Here is a 22,040-nt window from a genome sequence, read left to right on the forward strand (position 1 = left end):
TCCTGTTCCTTTTCTAACTGAAATTTTGAAAATGTCCTTAAAGATGATGAGGGGTGAAGTGGAAGGAGAGAGATGGACCAGAAGCAGGTGCACAAGACAAGAGGATGGGAAGGGTGGGAAGCAAGAAGGGAGAGGAGAGCATCTGCGAGCTTGCAAAGCCTAACAGAAGGACCGACAGCAGCAAATGCCAGGGGAGAGAGGAAGACAATCAGATCCCCTGTCATGGGGTGAGTGACAGGAGAGTACCTCATTATTATAATTATTTGCAACCCCTTTTAGCAGGGAAGAACTGTCTGGCAGTGCCATTTATTCCCAAGCATTCTTCCCTAATAATACCCTTAATACGGCTTGTTCCATCGCTTTTGTGAGAGGCATGTTTTTCATCTTCAAACTCAATTTCATTTATTAGAGACTTCACCGTGTGTGACACAGTGTGCACACAGCAAGTGCAGCAAGGATTCATTTTAATTATTATGTATTGCCAGGAGGTACAGTGTGTTTGTGCCGGTGGGCGAAAGGGCGAGGAGGGGGTGTTATCTATTTTGTTTCTGTGTCACGTATCACAACTATAAGGTGATGGGGCTTTCTGAATTGCATTTTAAATTTGGATCTGGACATTTGTTGGCTGTCAGTGCTCCATGCCAGCCGTAGCAAAAGGAGAAAGTCTCCAACCAGCGTGTACCCGTGTGGCTGCAATAAATAGTCCAAGATAACAGACACCTCTCTCAAGTTTTTGTTAGAAAGTCAGCCAGAGGACTCTACTCTGGGCAGTGACTAATGATATTTGAATGCTGCTCTTTACGCAAGTGTGATAACATATATATTTTTTTCAAATCCCAATGACTTTGCGGTAAAAGAAATCAAAATATTATTTTAGCTGGATCTTCAAATAAGGAACAGAAGGTGGGCTTGGGAAGCATGTTTTCTAAGCTGAGTCTAACCTTATTAATTTTTTTCCAACTGGAAACTTTTCCCATCCTTCTACACAGAATTGCAGAGGGCTTTCTACACGGCAGCTTTCTGCTAAGTGGTGTGACATAGATGTAGAAGGTATAAGATGGAGCATAATTTTAATTAGAATTAATTGTCTTGTTGAGGAATTTTATGGGAAGTTTGGCTTTTTTTTCTTTTTCTTTTGTTTGCCTGACAGGTGGAGCCATTGTGAATATTTGCTCCATTAGAACTGCCTGGTGTGGAAGAGAGCAAAGTGGAAACCTGAAAGATTGGTAAATTGGAGAAAGTGTAGAATAAAACAGCAGAAAAGATGAGAAGTTAGAGGAATCAATTTTAGAAGGAAGGCACTGCAAAAATCTAGAGGATTTTGTGTATTTGCTCACTGTCTGCATACAGCTGTAACTGTAAAACTAGGGTCATCACCTTTGCTGGTGGCGGAGAAGAGCAGACATTACCCCACTCCATAGTCACGATGCTCTGTTCTCTGGGCCCAGTGTCAGATCTAAAGACAACCGTCAGTAGTCTACCAAATAATAATGTAACATATAGCAGCTGTGTAATATTTGTTATCAACCCTTTCCTCAAAACAGTTAGGGGAATAGACTAGAGGAACTCTTTGGTACAACATTTGTGTTAATGTTTGATAAAGCCTATGCCAAGAGATGCTATCCATAGTAGATGGAAGAAAACCTCTACTCTCTCTAACTGTCTTTACTACCAGTTGCAGTGAGGTTATGGCAGCACGAGCTTCATCACCCCAGTACACAGCAATTCATGGTGCTTGAGCCACCTTGGCTGAAGCAGTTGCCAGTATCACATTTTCCTTTGTAGGCAGACAAAACTCTATAAGAAGGTAATAAGCTGCTTGTGAGCACTCACTTTTACAGGTTTGATTTGTTGAACTCAGCACCCCTAAAATGCAAGTCAAGGAAGACAACACCAACACAGGGGTTCATAGTGCACCTATTTATTGGCAGCAGAAGCAGCGTAGCACAAGTAATACTATGTTAGGAGCAATGGGAATTATGGGGTCTTAGTATGTTTTTATAAGGCTCAGAGTTGATACAAATGTGCATATGTTTTGGAGAAAATAGCATCTGGTTGTTGGAAAACATGTTTCTATTGAATTTTTGACTGCTAAGTGCTGACAGGAAATGTTCTGTATTATTTAAAAATAGATGTTTATCTGGCACCAATGGAGTAAATAATGTGCGGCCAAGAAGAAACAGATACTAAGCGAGTGTTATTCTGATAATTTATTTTATTATTTTAAAATAACCAAGTAGTTCTGGAAATTCCTGTAGGAAACTTCCTAAAAAACATAATACACACTATAACTCTAACATCAATATTTTAGTAAAGCTGGAAGGGGAAAAAAAAGAGATCCTTTGGAGAAAATGGCATGTTGGATATACTTTATTTACACACAAGCAAGTGTGAAAATGTTATTGTTTTGGCTTGATTTTACTTTAAACTGGATATGTATATATATAGTATGGAGGTTGTCAGTTTTATTTTCCTGTTGTGTTCCCCATTGATAGGTAGAAACTTTTCCATGATAAAGCTGACAAAAAACAAAGATTAGTTTGAATCTTCTAAGACAATGAAAAAGTCATGTTTTCATAAGGTGTTTATCAGTTCAAGCAGTCTGCCTTTCAGAGATAAACATCTACTGCAAATGAAAAAGGAGTTTTTTGGTGTTTTGTTCACGTTAGAGTTAAGTGATAGAAAGCTGCAGCCGCAGGCTAATGTGATACCAAGGTGGTTTGTTCTTAAGAGCAAGAGAGATGACTGCTTGCTTCTTAAAGACCTCTGATTGCATGGCCTGTTTGATCGAAATCCAAACCAACTTGCTTTGAATGACAAATTGATTGTTGTGTGCCTGTTTGATAATACAGCAATTTGTCTCCTCAGGCATAATACTCTAATCCCCCCTTCATTTATCAGTAGGGAATCGGTAATTCAGCTCTTCTTCAGGAAGTTTGGCACAGTAGTGGTGATGCTCCATTGCACAGTTGCAGATCCCGTCGTGAAGATTCCACTCCTAGCCGCGTCTACACACTGATTCCTCAGCATGCATTTCATATCGCTCTTTGGCACCAACTGTATTGCTTGTTTTAGAAATGTAAATGTTTAAGTCACAACAGAATTTTGTGTCTTCTTGAGGTTTTAAACATCTTGTTTGCACACACTCTCGCTTTGCTCCTTATTTCTGTGCTCTGACTCTGTTCTCACCTTCTGGTTCAGCTGAGCAGGAGGTGTTGCTTTGGTCTTCAGGGCTTCAGTCATACCTTGAAGAAACTGGTCAATGTATAGTGACAGATCTGTGGTCCTCCTGGTCCTAGCATTTGCGGTATGAAAGGTTGCAATTCCTAGGGAGCTGTGCATGTTTGCAAAGTTCAAGGTATCCTGTGTAGCAATATCACTTACTAGTAAGGTGCAGAACCTCTGTAGTTGTTTGTCTGTCTCTTATTTCATGGATGTGCTGTGTTTCCTCCATATCACAGACGGTTTGTGTCACTAACTGTATATGTAACAAATAAGATACCATCTATCCTGAGAACAGTAGGTGTTTCACCAGCAGAAGTGGAGGGTGAAAAGAGATGTATGAACCCGCATCCTTCCTGCTTTTCTGGTGATTTTTTCACAGCTCCTTAACCATGTTGATCACTGTGGTGTTGCTGTCAGTCAAGATGTTTCTGTCGAAAGCCCAAATGTACGACAAAGCCAAAAAGCATATAGTCTGAGCAGGATATATGCTCTGATAACTTGTGAACACCATCACGTGCCCTCATAACCACAAAGCTCATGGACAGTAATTCTCTCTTGGCATGCAGCAGGGCAGGGCTTTTCCCCTGCTCGCAGCTTACTGAGAAAGCCACAGCACATCTGTTCAGTGGCTTGAGCCATTGAGCATTCTTTGCATAGCCTGACTCGATAAGCTGTCACTCTTGATTTTTAAAGCATTTCACAACAGGGGGTTAGGTTAACCTATAATGAAGAACCTCTTCAGAGCATCATCTGCAGAGGCCCCTTTGCTTGCAAACAGATGTTATGTAAGGCTGCCACCATCATGTCTTGTGTCAACAGGGAATCCATCCTCGCTGCTGCAACAAAACACACCAGTATACTCACCCTCCCTCAGTCAGCTGCTGGCCTCTGTTTTGCATTTATGATGCAAGACCAATGCTTTTATCCCTTCTTCTATGCTGCCAGTCAGGTTTTAGAGATTCTCCTTAGAACATCTCTTCTTTTCAGGCTCTCTCTTGAAAACTGATTTTGCTTATCCTTTTGAGATGTTGGCCTCCTGTTCTGTTTCTCTGAATTTTAGACTATTTGTTGACTGGGGATAGGAGAGGGAGTGTGTACAGAAAGGCTCTCATTAGCCTGGGGATGCTAATTTCCTTAAGTCTCATTGATAGTCAACGAGGGAATGATGCAGAGCACTTAAATTTAGCGTGCTCCTCTGAGTCTCCCTTGAGAAGTGTCTGTCTCTCCATTGGCATTACAGATGACTGCATTGATAAATATTTGTCTTTATGAATACTTCCTTGTTTGTCTGATCTTTAACGGTGCACATTTTTCAATTTCTTTTGCTTTATAATGTGTATTTTCTCTCCTGAACAAAATTCACCAGACTGGGGGAATGGGCTGCTGTGTCAGTGTTATTACATTTTGACTCGTATCAAAGTTGCATTTTAACCTATGAGTCAGGATTTGTTATCACAAACTTTAATTAATATATATCTCATCAACACAGAGTCCAAATGGGCAAACTTATGGATTAGTTTCATTAGGCATTGCTATACTGAATCCAGTAACATCGTTCGTACTTACAGCAGCCACATGGCTAGATGATGTTTCCTTCAAACTTTGCTCACTACTGCCTACTGCTACCCTATTGCACTGGTCAGGTTTGGAATATAAGCACCAAATGTTTAAAGAGCTTTGAAAAAATATCTTTGTTTTTACAATTCATAAAAGTTAAAATTATCAAAACAAAGCAAAATATGCCATTCTTTCCTCAGTTACTGTGCCAGTTGAATGTGTTAGTTGGTGAATAATATTTGTGAATGTTATCACTCCTAGAATGTACTTGTTAAAAAGCTGTTTCTCTAATTCTGTTGCAGTTAACTACTTCATAAAAAATGGTACAGAAGATGTATTACTGTGTGGCAATAGCACTGATGCTGGGTAAGTAATTAAATGGCTTCCCTTCTGTTTGTGTTTTTGTTTTTATATTTCCTTCAGTTCTTTCAGTTCCTTCACTTTTCACCAGCACAAAGTAGATATTTCAAATTCCTTGTGTCAGTAGTAGTAGGGGAGAGGATATTGACAATATTGTGCATGGTAATACTATTTTCTGACCTGCAGGGAGGAGATGTTTGTGTGTGTGTCACTTATTTAGGTCTAAAATTGTTAGGGGCCTTATTACAGTTCTTTTTCAATATGTTTAACTTTCTCTGTAAAAAATAGTGAAAGCTAAGTAACACTTTGACTGAGTGGAGAATATTTTAAGGGAAATGAAAGATGAATGGAAACAGAAAAGCTAGAGAGATCTAGACTGATGACAAATTCTTGGCTTTTGGCAAAGGGAGATAAACAAACCCACAAATGGTAGTTGCCAAAATAACATGCTTTGGAGGTGGGAGGGTACTCAGTTTTAAGTTGTGATGTACATTTGTACATGATATGCTTAGAGACTGCAAATACTTCATTTTCTTACAATGTAGACAGCAAGGAAATCACAAATATTTCCTGTGTTATACTAGTTTACTAGTCTGCATAAAGGACTTCGTTCATAGCCCTACCACCTGTAGACGCTAATGATTCCTTCTGCATCCAGTCCTCAGGGTGTAAGTGCATTGTCTGGGTGTGTGATTTTATTTGATAGGTTCTTGTGATCTTAATGGAAACGGAAGAGTTGATCTGGGATGGAGAGAGATGGATCTTGTGTGGGCAGAGGACATTAAAAACCATGCAGAGACTGTAGGGTGTTTGAAGTTGTATGACAAAGAAGAATAGAGACCTTAGTGTGGTGGGATGGATTAGCTTTTGATCTAAATATGAGGGAGTATTCAAACCAAGGAGGTGGATGACTTAGGTCAAGTGAGGAGAGGATCTGAGGTGATGTACTTTTGGAGGAGGATATTCTGAGCTGGTAGAACTAATTGTGGAAGACTTAAAAAAAAAATGGAGGGGGTGTTAAATTAGGAAGAGCTTATTGTGAAAAGAGGCATGCATGTACGGGGAGACAGCAAGAAGATGTGGGGAAGATATAATCTAAACTTGCTTGTGGACAGGAAAGTGAGAAAAGCCATGGGGTCCTGGAGAGAGATGCTTTACTTTCTGCTGCCACTATATATGTCTGCATTTACAAAAAACAAAGGGAAAGCTGAAGTGTCAGCCTTGCCTCTGCATGTTTTGTATGTCTGATCTGTATTGCCAGTCTAATTTAGACTGTAAACTCTTTGGGCACAGGGCCATGCTTTCCTCTTTGTTTGTTCCAAGGAAGGTACAATGTCAGCATTCATTAATTAAGTGCTTTGTTGATTGTAATACATTGCATTTATTCAGGCTCAGGCTGGACTCCAAGACTATTGGGATATTTCCTGGGGATCCCAGGATTTTGCAATCTATCTACACTGGTGTACTTCAGCCTTTTGTAAGCAACAGACAATAATATTGAGCAAGAAATGTTCTGCACTATAGCAATATTGTGTCTCTCCTATACCTTGCACAGAGTTCCTGTCAGTCATCCACTCCCATTATTTAAAGACATGGAGATAATTAGGCATTATCCTAAGGCCTCAAGGGACCTGCAGAGTTTTGTATTCCCACCTGTTAGGACAAAGACTATCATTAGCAGGCCGATGTACCCAACAGAGCAGGACTCCTTTTCCTTAATCCTTCAATGGTCAAAGCCAAGAGTGAGTAGATTCAACAGTAAAAGAGCAGATCTGAATAAGCGAGACATTTTGGGATAGTCTGCACCACAGAATCAGGGGAGGTGAGTGAAAAGTGAGTGGATGCATCAGATCATGGTCCTCCTCTCTATCAGCAATGAAATTAATGACAAGGGCCTAAGTCTGGAACCTGGCAAGAGGGAGAATAGGGGAAAACAGTTGGCAATACTGTGTCTGAATGTTCATAGCATTTTTGGAGCTTGTTTCTGCCCTTACTCTGACATAGCTTGAATTTATTAGCCTCCGGGGTATGCTGAGGACCCAGAGGAAATGCAGGGAAGGGTGGTGCCATGTGTGTGCTCCTGGAGGGATTTGTTGTTACGGTGAGGGATATCTGTGCTGTGGCTGGGATATTAAATCTCAAGGTAATTGACAAAACCATTTTAGTGCATTTTAAAAGCATGTTAATGACACTCTGAGGTTTGGCTGGTTGCTGTTATTATCGAAGAGTAAAAAATAAAAAAACTAAATAAATCTACTATGGCAATTATTAGGTGATGAGACTCAGATGGTCTGATGTAAGAGAGTTTAGTGATGGAGACTGCAACCTGAGCTGGAGCAGCAGGCCAAAATCAGCAGGGAAATGATCATCAGTGCATGCTGTATCACAGACAACCTAATTATCTCTAAGGTGGGGGCTTTATTACATTACTAGGAGGGACTGTTTTCTGAACAAGCACCCAAACTGCCAATAAAGCAGGAGGTAATGGATCTAGCTAATATTGATTCTGGTTCAGAAGGGATTTAAATAAATGGATGTCACTCAGAAGCAGCAAACATGTCTCCAGTACAATACCTGGCAGATGGAAGAAAAAAATCTTGGTTTATGTTTTAAGGTATGTTCAAGCAACCTTGAGGAGTTATGTTAAAAATCACATTGCATAGATGTGGTAGGAATGTTGGGGAGAAGGCATATTCCTTGGTTGGACAAGGACTAACCTGTCTGTGGGGTTTCCCATGTGATGCCTCAGAAACTTTACCCAGGATTTCTGAAATTTTATTTTTGTTCACTTAATCAAATAGAAATTGTGTTGTGTTTGTATTGTTTATCCAACTGCATTTTTTCCCCATGATGTGCTGCTAGACTTTTATTTGTGTTTAAGAGGAATAAAGAGTCCAATGGAAACAAAAAGTAATGTTTGGAGTAGAGAGAAAATCAAATGATTGTGATCAAAGATGTTCTTTGGCTCAGAGTGAATGTGACGCATGCTCGGTGTTTCACAACAAGCACATTCAGAGCACGACATTAATGGAAAAATCCTCTGCTCTGAGATGTGTCACAGATTGGTCAGACACTGGAAGTAGTGCTATAGCAGTAAGGCTCTTTTAATGAAAAAAAAAAGTGTAGTGTATTTGCAGAATTATTTATGTTTTTAGATGTGTTTCAGGGTTAATTTGGTACTTTTAGATGTGGCTGCACTGGGATTTATCCAAGTTGGTTCTCCTTGCAATTTCAGCTTCTTTTATTTGATTTGGTTAAAATAAATGGAGAAAGCTCAACTACTTTTATTTTCAAAGGGATTACAAATTCTTCTATAAATCTGCCTTTCAATTTAATTCCCAGACTAGCATCTCATCCAATTTTGAACACCTTATTTTAAGCCCTGAGGAAGATCCAGTAAAGATCCGGTACAAGGATGAAATAGCTGGAAGATCTTGGCTAGGATCAGAATGTGAAAGCTGCTCCAGCCTTTATGAAATCCAGCCTTAGCATCAAGTGGACTATGGTTTGCAAGGGCTGCAGAAGAGTAGGTGACTGAGCTGCCTTATGGGGCGTTATGCAGCAACATACACTGCCAGCACACGCATCATGGGCCTTTTGGAGGCATCTATCTCACATTGTAAAAGTGGCCCCTGAGGTCAAATGTGCACATATGCATGGATGGGTACAGTGATAGTACCAATGGCAAAACCCATTGGTGGACTAAAGTTTTAGAGTGTGCTGAGGGACCCACAGTACGTGGTACATTTTGTGCTTGGCCCCAGGTGATGGCACATGGTCAACACAGGGCAAAAGGATTGTTTTGGGGAGTCCTGATCCCATGTTCAGCTACAGTGTGGCATCCTGCCTGAGCACATCAGCAGAACCTCTACCAGGCATCGTCGTGCTGTGATGACCAGACCAAATCTCCCCGTGAATGAGCTGTGGGAAGCATTATATGTCATGCTGCACCATCCTGCCTCGTGCCATCCATGCAATTACAGCGTGTTCCTTCTCAATGATTATTAACCATTCATTTTAATGAGATGCCCAATACTATGGAGCCCTGTGTTTCCCACAGGGCAAAGATTTATGGGGGCTGCCGCAGCTTGGGATTATCAGTCCATGAAAAAGGAAGATACATTTCAGCTCCAAAGCAGTTCCACTTTTATGCTGTTGTAATTTCACAGGGATGTTTTTTTATCTTAGACTGCTGTTTTGTCTTCCTTCTCTGCCTGAAGGTTTGGAAGAGCAATAGAAGCAGCAAAGAAATTTGTCCATTAGGGAAAAGAGAAATGGACAAGATGCTATCAATGTACAAAGTAAACAAGCAGAAAAAGAGAAACTTATCTTTGTTCTTTTCACTTTTTCACTTGCAACTACTATAGGGAGATGTTTTTTCAGACAAACGCGTATGTTTTAAGTCAATTGTGTCCCCTCTGGGTCTCAAGGCCAGACTGTTTGTTCTATTTTTTATTTTTATTTTTTTTGTCCTTTCACATGATATGTCTTATATACTCGGCTTGTGGGCAGGAACAGTCTACGAGATCATACAGACAATGAAAGTATATTTGCATCGTGTCTGTACTGATATTACCAAAAAGGCTAGTGAACAGGAAGGAAAAGCAGCCAGTAAAGCTACTTCAGGATGTAACAAGAAAGCACCTTTGGCAACTGCATCCTAGTAACTGTTGCTATAGAAACTTTACCTACCTTTATCTTCACTATGACCTTGATTTTTCTTAACAGGTTACATTAAAATAATGTACAGAGTGGGTCAAGATTCTACGTGGTTTGGTAAATTCGTCTGTCACTGAGCTGATTGCATATAAGAGATGCAGGAAGGACCATGTAGTATAATGCTCCTCAAAGTTTTTTAGCAAGTCCTAACAGCTTCTAAAGTATCATCAGAATAAAACTGTTTCCTGTTGAGTTATGGCATTTTACTAAGGTAATTAATGCCAACACATAAAATTGCATCAGATACCTGTTTTCACAGCCACCATGAATACTGAAAGCCACGCTTCTACAGTAGGTTCTCCAAGCCAACATGCTGTCAGCATACTCATTACAGCATGTACAGTGATGTAGCACTTTGATCTCTGAGCTGTAATAACATTCCTTTGCCTTTATGCATCCTCCATGGGGTGATTTAAAGTCCCTTGCAAGGGCTTATCACACCCCTTTAGGGTGGAGAAGAAACATGCACCATATCAAGGAGCACTGTGACAATCAGATGCTTCCTGTGCTTCCACCAGCTCTGTCTTGTCTTGCACAGCCCAGTGCTGCAGCTTTCGCTCAGCCCTTGGCAGGCAGAGAGCCTAGAACCACATATATATGTCCACCAGAATATCTCCAACTGTGTGGTCTCCCACAGTTCTCAATCCCCCAACTACAAGCAAACATGGCCAGTAACACAACCCCAGCTGCGCTGAAGATTGAGGAAGTGCAGCAGAGAATAATGTACCCACTTGGTTCTTTTATTCTGCTGCTGGCAATTAGGTCCGCTGCAGCACTGAGTTGCATGAATTTAAGTAAGCCTGTGTTACTATTATTGCTATTGTTATAATTACTTGCTGTCTTAAGAGCTGAAGGCCCCAGATTCAGGCATTGTTTTGTTGGCTGCTGGACAAATACAATAAGAAGAGCCCCCTTCTCCTGGAGGGTTTGTATTTCAGAGGCACCAACATGAAAAAGTCGGGGTGAAGATAGTGCTCAGGTGTCTTCACTTCGTGTATGTTCTCCTGGGGAGGGACAAAAAAGGGGAATGTCACAAGGAACAGCTAGTCAAGGTGATCTCTGGATAATCAGCTTTGCCAGGCAGGTGCAGTCTGGCAGCCTGTGTTTAACTTGTTATGTGAATGGACCCATCACAGCAAATGGGCTCCTGGCGAGCTTTGGAGTGTGTCTATGGGACTGGTGTCCTCATAATGCTCACCACGTTCAGTCTGATGGGGTGTAGCTGGCTGACAGGTGGGAAAGGCTGGAAAAACTGGTGGAGTGAGGAAGGGGATACATTTCCTAAATGTGACTCCTTCCAGAAGTGATGACATTTTGTAAAGAATGAAGTCTATTGTTTAGGCTGCCAAAGCTGATAACCTAATTACACCCCAGTTTAGTAAGCAATATCAATGACCTTATTACAAACCTTCAGGGTGTACAGCATGCCTTGCATGAATTTAAATAGATTCTGATGTAAATAATGTAGACTTTTTCATTTACTCCGCGTTGGTTACAGTGACATCAGAATGAGGATGGCTTGCTCCTGGTGAGAAAGCCTCTCACTTGAGTATAAGAAACACCACAAGACAGGTATATCACTTGAAGAATGCTGCAGAGGCCATTGGGGATAACTTTATGTACTATACAGCCTTCAGGTCAGCGGTGGAAGTCTCCACTTCTGGGGATCAGTTGTGTATTTGGAAGGTCATGTTTGTGGTTAAAGAACAGCAGTGGGATTAAGTCTAAATCCACTCAGTTCTTAAGGATGGGTAATACTATCTCTTAGTCAAAGTTGTAATAAGCTCATCAACCACATGAGAGAAGCAGACTGACTGTGGGCTCCTGTCTTCATTAAACTGTAATCTGTCACTGTGTTTATGACGATAAATTGCTTTACATTTTGATTGATGGGTTGGGCAGAAGATCCAGTGTCTGGCCACTGGATTGATTGAGAATAAATGATAGTTTGCCTTCCTTGTTGGAACATGAAGTATAAAAAAGTCATCTTGGAACAGAGGGAGTTCTTCCTCTTGCTTGCGTGCCTGCATGAAGGGTCTGACATAGCCTGAAACCAGTGGTTTTCCATCTGTCTGAACAAGTAGCCAGTGGAGAGGCTGAAACAGTCTGTGGGTACAAGTATGTGGCATGCGGAGGCCAGTGGGTGCTCTGAGCCTGTGAGCAAGTCTGCTGACGTGTGCCTCCTTCCCTTTGCTTCTCCAGTTTCAGCACCTGGCTGATGTTGCTCTTTATTCTGAGCTCCTTTCATTTATTTCTTTTTTTTTTTTTCCGTGTGTTTGTTTGGATCTGCTCGCACTTCCTTTCAGACTTTTGGCATCCCTTGCTCGCAGTCAGACCTATCCAAAATGAAGCGTGCCTCTGCGAGTCAGATGTTGGTTCTTAGATGGTGAATAATGGGGAATTATAAGTCAGACCCTCTAACCCTGGTTAGTCTTTAATATCACAAAAAAAAAAAAAAAAAGCAAGAGAAGGAGAGCAGCCTGTGACTTTTAGGCAGACCAAGCCCTCACTGTTAGCAACTCCTGGCCTTGGCTGGGATGCTGCTGACTTTCAGTCCCCTTCTCCTACATGCCCAATCACCCATACAATGTTCATTTTGTAAATACTATAAAACATATTGCCCTGTTTCAGATGGTTAGTTTCATCTTTTCAGGCTGGAGCAAATGTTAGGTTAAGGATCTTTATTTGTTCCCCCACAATCATTGCTTGGTAGGCACTCCTTGTTTGGCTGCTGGTTTCTTCCCTCAAAGCCAAAAGAAATGAGAAAACATGGGAAGTGCAGAGGAAAGCACTAGCATGTGTGATCTAAAGGAGATCCAGGCCTTTGCTTTGTGGCTTGAGGACTTCAACATGAAAAGGCAGGTTGAGGAGTTCTTTGCCATGCGCACCACCAAGCCTAGGAGGCCACAGGCACCATTTCTCCTTCTAGCTCTTACTAGGAGGCTTTGAAACCCTGTCATGCTCACCAGGCAATCCTCTGGAATTAGCCACGTATCAAAAACATCAGTTGTAAACATTCCAGCTTGTTTTCTGCATTTTTAGGCTTAAAATGTGACCAAAACAGGGATACCTAGTAGCCCTTATCATGATATGTTTATTGTGTGTTTGTTTTTAAGGCTTTATTTAATTATTTTTGGCGTGTGTCTGTGGGATGCACTTTATCTCCCATTGTTGCTTCTTTTATAAGCAATTTGAAGTGGCAGGCCGTAGTGAGCTTTTGCAGCCTACACCAGATAACGGTGTAGACTTGATTTTACAGCTGTCATACCTGACTTGAGCAGCGGTTTGTTGCTAACTCCTGGTAGCACATGGATAACGCTCCCTGTGTGTACAGGGTCTGAATGTTACAACCCAGCACATGGCTGTTTTACAAATCTTCTTTTATTGCACAGCCTTATTGGCCACTGCAGTCTGGATCAGCAGGTTCCTTGGCTTACTGAGATTAAACTCTCGAGCCAGAGCATTTTGTAATTATGCCCCTTGGCTCCAACTCTCTGGCATTCCCAATCTGTGTTATTTAAAACAAAGCTGTTTCTTATGTTCTTTAATTTCCTGTACCAGTGCCAGCTTACAGTGGTGATTACAGCCTGATGGATAGGTAGGTAGACTGATGCTTTTAACTTTTCCCAATCAATGACACTAATTTTGTTGTGATTAATTGAACAGCATCCTGTGAGGCTCCTGTGCAGGATGTTGTATTTATGTAGTTTGTTGTTGTTGCCCATCCCTGTGCATCAGAGGAGAGTGCAGTCCTCTGTAATGCTTCCCCAAGGTAACACAAGCAAAAGATTTTGGAAAAAAAAAATCTGAGGGGGAAGACTTTATTATACATCTAAGACACTTCAGCAAAATCTTGACACTCCTTGAAAAAATCCTCAGAGGAAATGGTGTCAGTTGCAGAATAATATTATCATGTGAGAGCCTTCCTCCTAAGTTTCTGTAGAGTATTTTTCTGGGAAGCAACATTGCCTTTTCCTCTCAGTGATTTTCAGCATACCTACAACCCGTGGGTTATTGCCTCTGTAGGCTACAAAAGAGGGTGAGGAAGTGTAAGAAGCTGAAAAATAAGAGATTTTTGTCTCAAGCATCTAGTCTTCATTAAGAGGGATGTGAGCTAATGTTAATAGCATTCTTTGAGCTGGAGTTCATGTTTTTTGTGCTGTAGACACCTCATTTGAATGCTTGTACACCTGCACATAATATTAGAGTACCGTGTACACTCACTATGGAGCCAGACAGATCTTTTCACTGCGGCAATCTATTGCTAAGTGGAAAAGGTTTTAGAGACACACAAAGGCAGAACAAATCATGAAAAAAATAGCAACTGTATTATAAACAGAAAATATTAGTCTGAGGAACCATTGTTCACTTTCAAAGTCAGAGGAGTTGCATCTCCATTTCCTAGGGCTTTCCAAGCAATTGCAGCAAACTGCTTTTCCTTTTTGCTTCAAAATGGACTTTCCCCAGTCAGAAACACTGGCAGTGAACCTAAGAGTGACTTTGAAACCTCTGATCCCGTGGTGATGCATGAAAATACATCCAAGTTCAATACTCCCAATACTGCCTTTCTCTAAGGCACAGCTCTCTCTTATTTGAAATGATGGCTTAGGAAACTCCAAAGAAATTAAGATGAAAATCTCTCGTGAAATGAATGGCAGCATTTCTGTTTTGTCTAAGATGTGGCCAGCTTATTCTAGGTGAAAGTTTACTTCCAACCTACTACCCAACCTAGGTTTAAGTCCACCAGTAAAGCTATCACCACTGAGTTTCTCACAGCTATGCTAAGATGTTTTAGCTATTAGTAATAACGTTAAAATATGAGCAGTTACACCAGCTCAGTAGAGCTTCTTGGGATCTGTCTTTCATGAAGGACTAAGGAAAGTTTGTCCATCTCTGTAAATGATAACTCAGTTTCCATCCAAATACACTGTTAATGCAGTCATTTCCATGGCAAAAGGAAAGAGCCTTAACAAGAATTTTCATGTCCTGCCTGGGCACGCTGTCCTAACACAAGTGCACAGAAAGGGTTTCCTTCTAAAGAACCCAGAGGATCCGTTTCTCTTGAACGGTATCAGCAGCATGTCACGGGCACTGTAGGTTGTCTGCAATAGCAGATCTAAGGCAGAAATCTCATGTCTCTATGGCAGAGAGTGACAGCAGATGCTGCCTCTAGGACAGAGGAGATATAATGAAAATGTTGCCTCAATAAAGAACATGGTTATACAAGAGACATTCAGTATGCCTATGCATATTTCAAGGAAAAAAAAAGAAAAAAAATCAGCATTTTCTTCTTTTCTAACTCAGTAATGTTACTTTACTTTTTTATTCAAATGTGTCTCCGATCAGGAAACAATAGGAAGTTAAAGTAAGAAAGCTCTAGAAGGATACATTTCTAGGTAGGGGAAAAAAATAGACAAATCTCCTTTTTTCTTTCTTTGTGAGACAGTTATTAGTGTCTGTGGTGGTTTTATCTTGCTGGGCAGCTGAACTCCACCACAACTGCTCTCTCACCCCCCTTCCTCAAAAGGAAAGGGGGAGAACATACAATGGAAAAGGCTCAAGGGTTGAGATAAGGACAGGGAGATCACTCAACAATTATAATCATGGGCAAAACAGATTCAGTGTAGGGAGATTAATCAAATTTATTACCTATTACTAACAAGATAGAGAAGTGAGAACAAAAAAAGCAAACTAAAAACACCTTCTCCCCATCCACCCTCTTCTATATCTTCCCTCCGAGCAGCACAGGGAAACAGGGACTGGGGGCTGCGGTCAGTCCCTGAGGCTTCATGTCCGCTGCTCCTTCATGGTCCCTCTCTGCCCCTGCTCCACACGGGGTCCCTCCCACGGGATGCTGTCCTTCCCAAACTGAGCCTGCGGGGGCACTCTTCAAGACCTGCTCCCACACGGCTCCGTACCACGGGGTCCATCCCCCAGGAGCAAACTGCTCCAGCACGGGTCCCCCACGGGCGGCAGCTGCCCCCAGACCCCCTGCTCCTGCGTGGGCTCCTCTCCACGGGCTGCAGCTCCGGCCCGGGGCCTGCTCCTGCGGGGGCTCTCCATGGGCCGCAGCCTCCTCCAGGCCACATCCACCTGCTCCACCGGGGGCTCCTCCACGGGCTGCAGCGTGGAGACCTGCTCCGTGTGGGACCCATGGGCTGCAGGGGGACAGCCTGCTCCACCAGGGGCCTCTCCACAGGCCGCAGGGGAATTGTGCTGCGTGCCTGGAGCACTTCCTGCCCTCCTGCTGCACTGGCCTTGGGTGCTGCAGGGCTGGTTCTCACTCCTCTCTCTCCCAGCTGCTGTTCAGCAGCAGGTTTTTTTCCCCCTTTCTGCTTTCCCAGAGGCACAAACAACATCACTTACTGGCTCAGCTCTGGCCAGCAGTGGGTCCCTTTGGAGCCAGTTGAAACTGGCCCTTATCTAACGTGGGGCAGCTGCTTGATTCTCCTCACAGAGGCCACCACTGCAGCCCCTTGCTACCAAAGCCTTGCCACATAAACCCAATACACTGTCTAAATTCTCAACTGATATAAACTAACTTGTCTCTACCTAATAAGATGGAATCACTTATAATATTCACTTCTGTATTACATTTAATTCACTAAACATCAACTGTTCTTTTTCATTTTTATTGCTTTCTCTAAAGACCACTGCAAATATGGTTATGCAGGCATTTTGCAATGCTTCAGCACTCCTTTTTTCAGTGTTCAAAGCAGACTTATTTAAAAATTTGTGCTTGACTAACAATATTAAATTAAGCTTCTTAAAATATTCTCAAATATGTAATGTTGGTGGCTGACACCATAGATTTGTATACCTTCAAAACCTCTAGTAATATAGTCTCATCTCAACAAGCAATACTATATATATACATATATATAGGTAAAACCCTTGATTTTCATGCTGATGCACAGTCTGTTTTCTCAGGAGTCCACTTTGTTCTCTTTTTTTTTGGTGGCATTTAAAAATTATTTTTCACTATTTATTTTACTGCTTTGCATTTTGATGTGCAGCAATATTCTGCTTTGGTGAAAAATAGCAGTGGTTGAAATATCTGATGGGATGTTACTGGGAGAAAACAAACAAACAAACAAACAAAAGTAAAAGTTGTATACATTTCTGCAAATTTCTGCTGAGATCTGCTTCTCCAGATACTTAGATCGTTCTCACCTAACAAATTCCCAAATACTATAGGGCCTTAGGACACTGGCAATTTCCTTGATCTTGTATTCTCTTTCCCTGATATATCCAGGAGCAAAATCTTTGCACTTTGCTCAATGTCTGCAGTTTCTGATAGGTCATTTCTTATGCTTGGAAAGTAACTTGTAGTGTGCAGGTGTATTAGGTCTTTTGGCTAATTGTTTATTGCACCATTGCTGGGAAAGTGGGAGGCTCACTGACCTGGGATCTCTGCCACCTGGTGCTATTTCATTTGATGATGTGATTTGGTACTTAGTACCACTGTTGGCTCTAAAGCAGAGAGCATTCTTTTTCTCTTCTGGCATATGGGTCTAGAAAATTACTTGTAAAGAGTCTCAAAGTTTAATGAGAGAAGGTTCACCATTAGAGTATTACCCAGAACTGTAACTGTAAATGATTACCATTTCCCAGCTTATCCTTTCAAAGGAAAAACAAGATTACAAAGATCTTTGGTGTTGTGAAGTTAGCATATATGTCTGTGTTTTCACTCAATGGAAGAATTTACCTTGGAGCGTCTGTACTTTTAACCAAGAGCATTCAATATGGTCCCTTTGAAATCTCTTTTTCCACACTGAGGCCATCTATGCCATATTTTGTGTACTGTCTGTCATGTTTTGCAGCACATGCCCTGAGGGATACATATGTCTGAAGGCTGGGGAAAATCCGGACCATGGTTACACAAGCTTTGATACTTTTGGCTGGGCCTTTCTCTCTTTGTTCCGTCTTATGACTCAGGATTATTGGGAACGTCTCTATCAACAGGTATAAGAGTGTTTTGTTACTAGAAATATGAAATAAACACATCATCTTATTAGAGTTAAATATCCAATAATTAAAGACAAGAAGGAATTCCTAGTTATTAGTTAAATTGTTCTTTGTGTGTTCTGGACAAGTATCATCAGTTGTTACAATTATTTTCTTTTCTTAGAGGTGTTGATCATACCAGAAGGCATAAGACTGGGTATTTGGGGGAGGGGGTAAAATTGGTGTTGAGAGAAGGATGCTCTGAAATTACCTGAATCTGAATAAAGTTCACCACTTAATAAAGGTCACCCAGACTGCTTAAGGATTGTTTAGTGACTGATGTAACATAAACTAATCTTTTGAGTCCAGCTCAGAACAACAACAAAAATACAAAAACCCACCACCAACCAGCCAAACCAAATAGAAAAGCACCTATGTATTTGGCATACCTGTTTTTGCAAACCATGTCAATGAACACAAATTCACTGGCCAGCAAGACTACCTAGTGCCTCACAGCTCTCCCTGCTGTAAACATCTCATCACTGAGACCTAAGAGACAGGGGCACAAATGGAGTTAACTTACAGTCATGCATGCAAAATGGTCTGCCCGTAAATGCTCATTTTAGTGTGCATTTTCTCCAAAGTATGCACACTCTGAAGAACTGCATATGATAGTTTGGTACTAAATTACATGCTCTCTCCATGAAACCATTGAACACTTAGTTCTGCATCTCAAAATTGCCAAAACTAGTGCATAGCCAAGGAAATCAAGAGAGTTAGTGCAGAAAGGTGCTTCTCTGAAGGTACTGAGGTAAACATCTTTGAAGGTACCAGGGATTTCTGCTTCACATGTAGACAATTAATTATACAATTTCATGTCAGGAAAATGTAAAAGAAGGCAATCAAAGATTCTTTGAACAACTGCATTCACTTATTTGGCACAGAGCTACATGTACAATTCTGGAAGGCTGAAACTGTCAGGGCAAATAAGGGTGAACATCACTCCTCTCATTATTTGACCCTGTAATAGCACACAGTGGTTTCTATCACTAGAGTCAAATCCTTGACTGTGAGGCATATTTATAATGTAAGTTCGACCTGTTGTGCGAAACTCTAGTTAGGCCTGTAAATCTGGTAAGAAATCGGGAAGTACAGTCAACAGCAGCCAGGGTTTAGTTTTTCTTATTCTGAGGCAGATGTCTAAATAATGCTTGGGTGAATTACATCATAAAAGTAACTTTTTCTCCCCACTGACTGTAACAGGACCTATACCGTAGACAGTTAAAGGGAAACAATGAATCCTGCATGGGAAGTCTCTATGTACTGCACAAAAATAGATTGGGCTGTGTGAAGAAACCTCTCACTGCAGCTGATGTAAGGTTATGTCTAGTCAAAGAAAACAAGCAGAAGTATTTGGTAAAAGAGGAAAACATTATTATTTTAAAAATGAATAGTAGTGTAAGGCACACAATTTTTGACTAAGGTAAAAAAGTTTATTGTGGAGAAGGTTATTTCCGTGAATAACACCATGATTTGTCATGAAACGGATTCTGCTTAAAAAAAAAAAAAAAAGCAACCTTTTTTTTTTTTTTTTTTCTCCTGGCAAAAAACTTGTAAACAATTGCTAGTGAATTTACTTTTGTATTTACAGACTCTCAGATCTGCTGGGAAGATCTACATGCTCTTTTTCATGCTGGTCATCTTTCTGGGTTCATTTTATCTGGTCAACTTGATTCTGGCTGTGGTGGCCATGGCATATGAAGAGCAGAACCAAGCCACTATTGCTGAAACAGAAGAGAAGGAAAGAAAGTTTCGGGAAGCCATGGAGATGTTAAAGAAAGAGCAGGAGGTGAGTAAACTGCATGATGTGATTAGCCTTGGATTACTTTAAGATGGTCCCTTGAGATTCACATTCTCTTTATTTCATATTTATGTGGTAATGGAAATAAGGTTCTGCTTGAAAGCAGCTTAATGTTTATTGTCCTGGGTAGAGTTATTACAGTCCTTTCTGAAAGAAAAGCGATGGCTCTTTCTGCTAGGACTAGGGCCGTTTAGGGTTTACACATCCAGAGCTGTATTGGTTTAACTGTACCAGTGTATGCCAGCAGAGGAATTTATATTAGTTGACATATAAGACATTTTCATGATGATATTACTACATCTGCATTCAAACACAGAACATCTATTTTGGTCATTCAGCCATAGCCCCAGCTGAACCACCCCTTCTTTAGCTCATGTTCATTTCTACACTGTTTCATCCGTACTGCCATGAATATCCAAGCACACATAACTTTGTACCCGAACAAGTGAACAGGCAGATCTTGAGGTTAAGCTTTGCATATTATATAAAGGATATGTGTTTAATGTTATGTTGTAGTTTGAGCAAAACAGGGAGGCCTAGGTGTGGAAGCCTTAATAGCCAATGTAGCCTTAATAGCACTGATTAATTTGACTGTGATTTGTATGGGGCAGAAAGCATTTATTAAACAGCTGAAGAAAGCGTGTTCAGTGCTGTGAGCAGGAAGACAATAAGAAAATTAGTCTGAAATAACATGCAGCACTGTAGTTCAGAGAAATAAATCCTTGATACACAATATAAACTAATATACATAATTTTCGTTAGGATACGTATGGGTTCAGGGCCTAATCCAAAGCCCATTTAAATCATTGGAAAGAAAATAGAAAATGCAATTCATTCTTGACAAAGTACTAGCAGAGGCTTATGCATTGTTTATGTCCTTTTAAAGATCTACTTCGGTCGTTTAAGTAATAGGTAAATGCAATTTATTCCATATATGAACAGGGTAACTTTCTGCCATAACCATAGGGAGCAAGCCGAACTCCAACTTGTCCCTATTTTATACAAATTTTCATGTGTTTTGACTCCAGCTGAGCTCTTCCTAATAACAGTCAACTTCGGTAACCCCAGCTATAATTAAAGATATTTAAGAATTTCCTTTTGAAGACTTTGATTTCAGTTAAACCCATATGTATGTATGCATACAAAAAAGGAACAGTAAGTCCTGAAAGTCAATGTGTGTCAAAATGAAGGTTGCTTGTGCAAACTTAAATTTTTCTCCTTTGTCTGTATGCTTTATAACATGGTCTTTTCTTTAGCCAACCACATCTCATTTTTCCTGTGCCTTGTTCAGTACAAAGGGTGGACAGTGCATGATTCAAGAGCAGCTCTTCACTGTCTCCTCATTTGCTCTGTAGCCTTAGGCCGGCTCAAGCAGACTTCCAGATTCGAGCATTCAAAGCCTGCTTCAAAAACAAAATGACTAATGTCCTCAGAGGTTTTTCAGTACTTCCTGTCACTGCTCACACTCTGTGTGCTTCAAAACTACTCATTTGTATTTGCAGTACTCCTGTAGAATTATCCCAGTTTTATTGAGAAGGAGTTTAGGAAAACAGAGTCTGGGATCCGATGTGTTCATTAGCTTAGACTGCCTAAATGCCCAGGAGCTATCACCCCCACTTTGTATCTGCAAGATGAAGTTGTCCATGACTTCATGTGAAGTTTGGTCATTCTGCATGTCAGTCCCCAAAATCTCAAATTAGACATCCTGAGGAAGATTCTCAGGAAAGTTATCTGAGTGGTTTGCTATACCATGTAGCTTTCAGATGTCCTTTGCCCCAGTAAGAGCTACTCAGTTTTAATCTCACTCTTCAAGTCCTTGGGTTCTTGGTTTTGACATTCTCACCATACCACTAAGCTCTTGCCTTACATCCCATCTCGTGCATAACCCCCTTTTTATGGTGCATGTGAGCTAAGCTTTATTCCTATCCTTCAGCTACCGCACACCCTTGCCAGACACACCTGGTCCCAATCTCCTTCCCTGCCTTGTGAGTTAACTGTGGTTTGTAGTGCTGAAACATTGCAACCCAAGCAATAGGTAAGAAAATGCTAGGAAACTGAAAATTAGCTTATTTCCAGTAAGAGTACAGTTCCAGTAAGCCTAACAACATAACCTACATTTTCTGTATTTTCTAGATCACTAGAATATGACGGCAATGAGAAAGGAAAACTAAAACTCCTTAGACCAGCTTTGACATTGTGCAGTACAAAGAGAACACAAATATAATTGATAGACCTGCTTGGGGACCATCAGTCAATTTACGCAATTGGTCTAACACATTCCTAAACCTGAACTTAACACCAAAAGACTTGCTGAATCGTTATGAAGGGAAAGCACTTCAGCATAGCAATTAAATTAATTGACTCAAAAAAA

General features: G+C 40.9%; 1 protein-coding gene across 17 annotated transcripts in view; it reads left to right on the plus strand.

Annotated features, from left to right (window-relative positions):
- LOC118251891 (sodium channel protein type 5 subunit alpha-like) overlaps positions 1–22,040 on the plus strand; it is a 208,884-nt gene that overhangs the window by 73,899 nt on the left and 112,945 nt on the right. For all 17 annotated transcript variants that reach the window (XM_050709327.1, XM_050709322.1, XM_050709330.1 and 14 more), the window contains 3 exons: positions 5,085–5,148; positions 17,685–17,826; positions 19,460–19,657. In XM_050709327.1, the coding sequence (XP_050565284.1) occupies positions 5,085–5,148; positions 17,685–17,826; positions 19,460–19,657 (404 nt within the window). The remainder of the gene's footprint in view (positions 1–5,084; positions 5,149–17,684; positions 17,827–19,459; positions 19,658–22,040) is intronic.

Source organism: Cygnus atratus, chromosome 2 (assembly GCF_013377495.2).
Source record: "Cygnus atratus isolate AKBS03 ecotype Queensland, Australia chromosome 2, CAtr_DNAZoo_HiC_assembly, whole genome shotgun sequence".
Classification (NCBI taxonomy): Eukaryota; Metazoa; Chordata; class Aves; order Anseriformes; family Anatidae; genus Cygnus; species Cygnus atratus.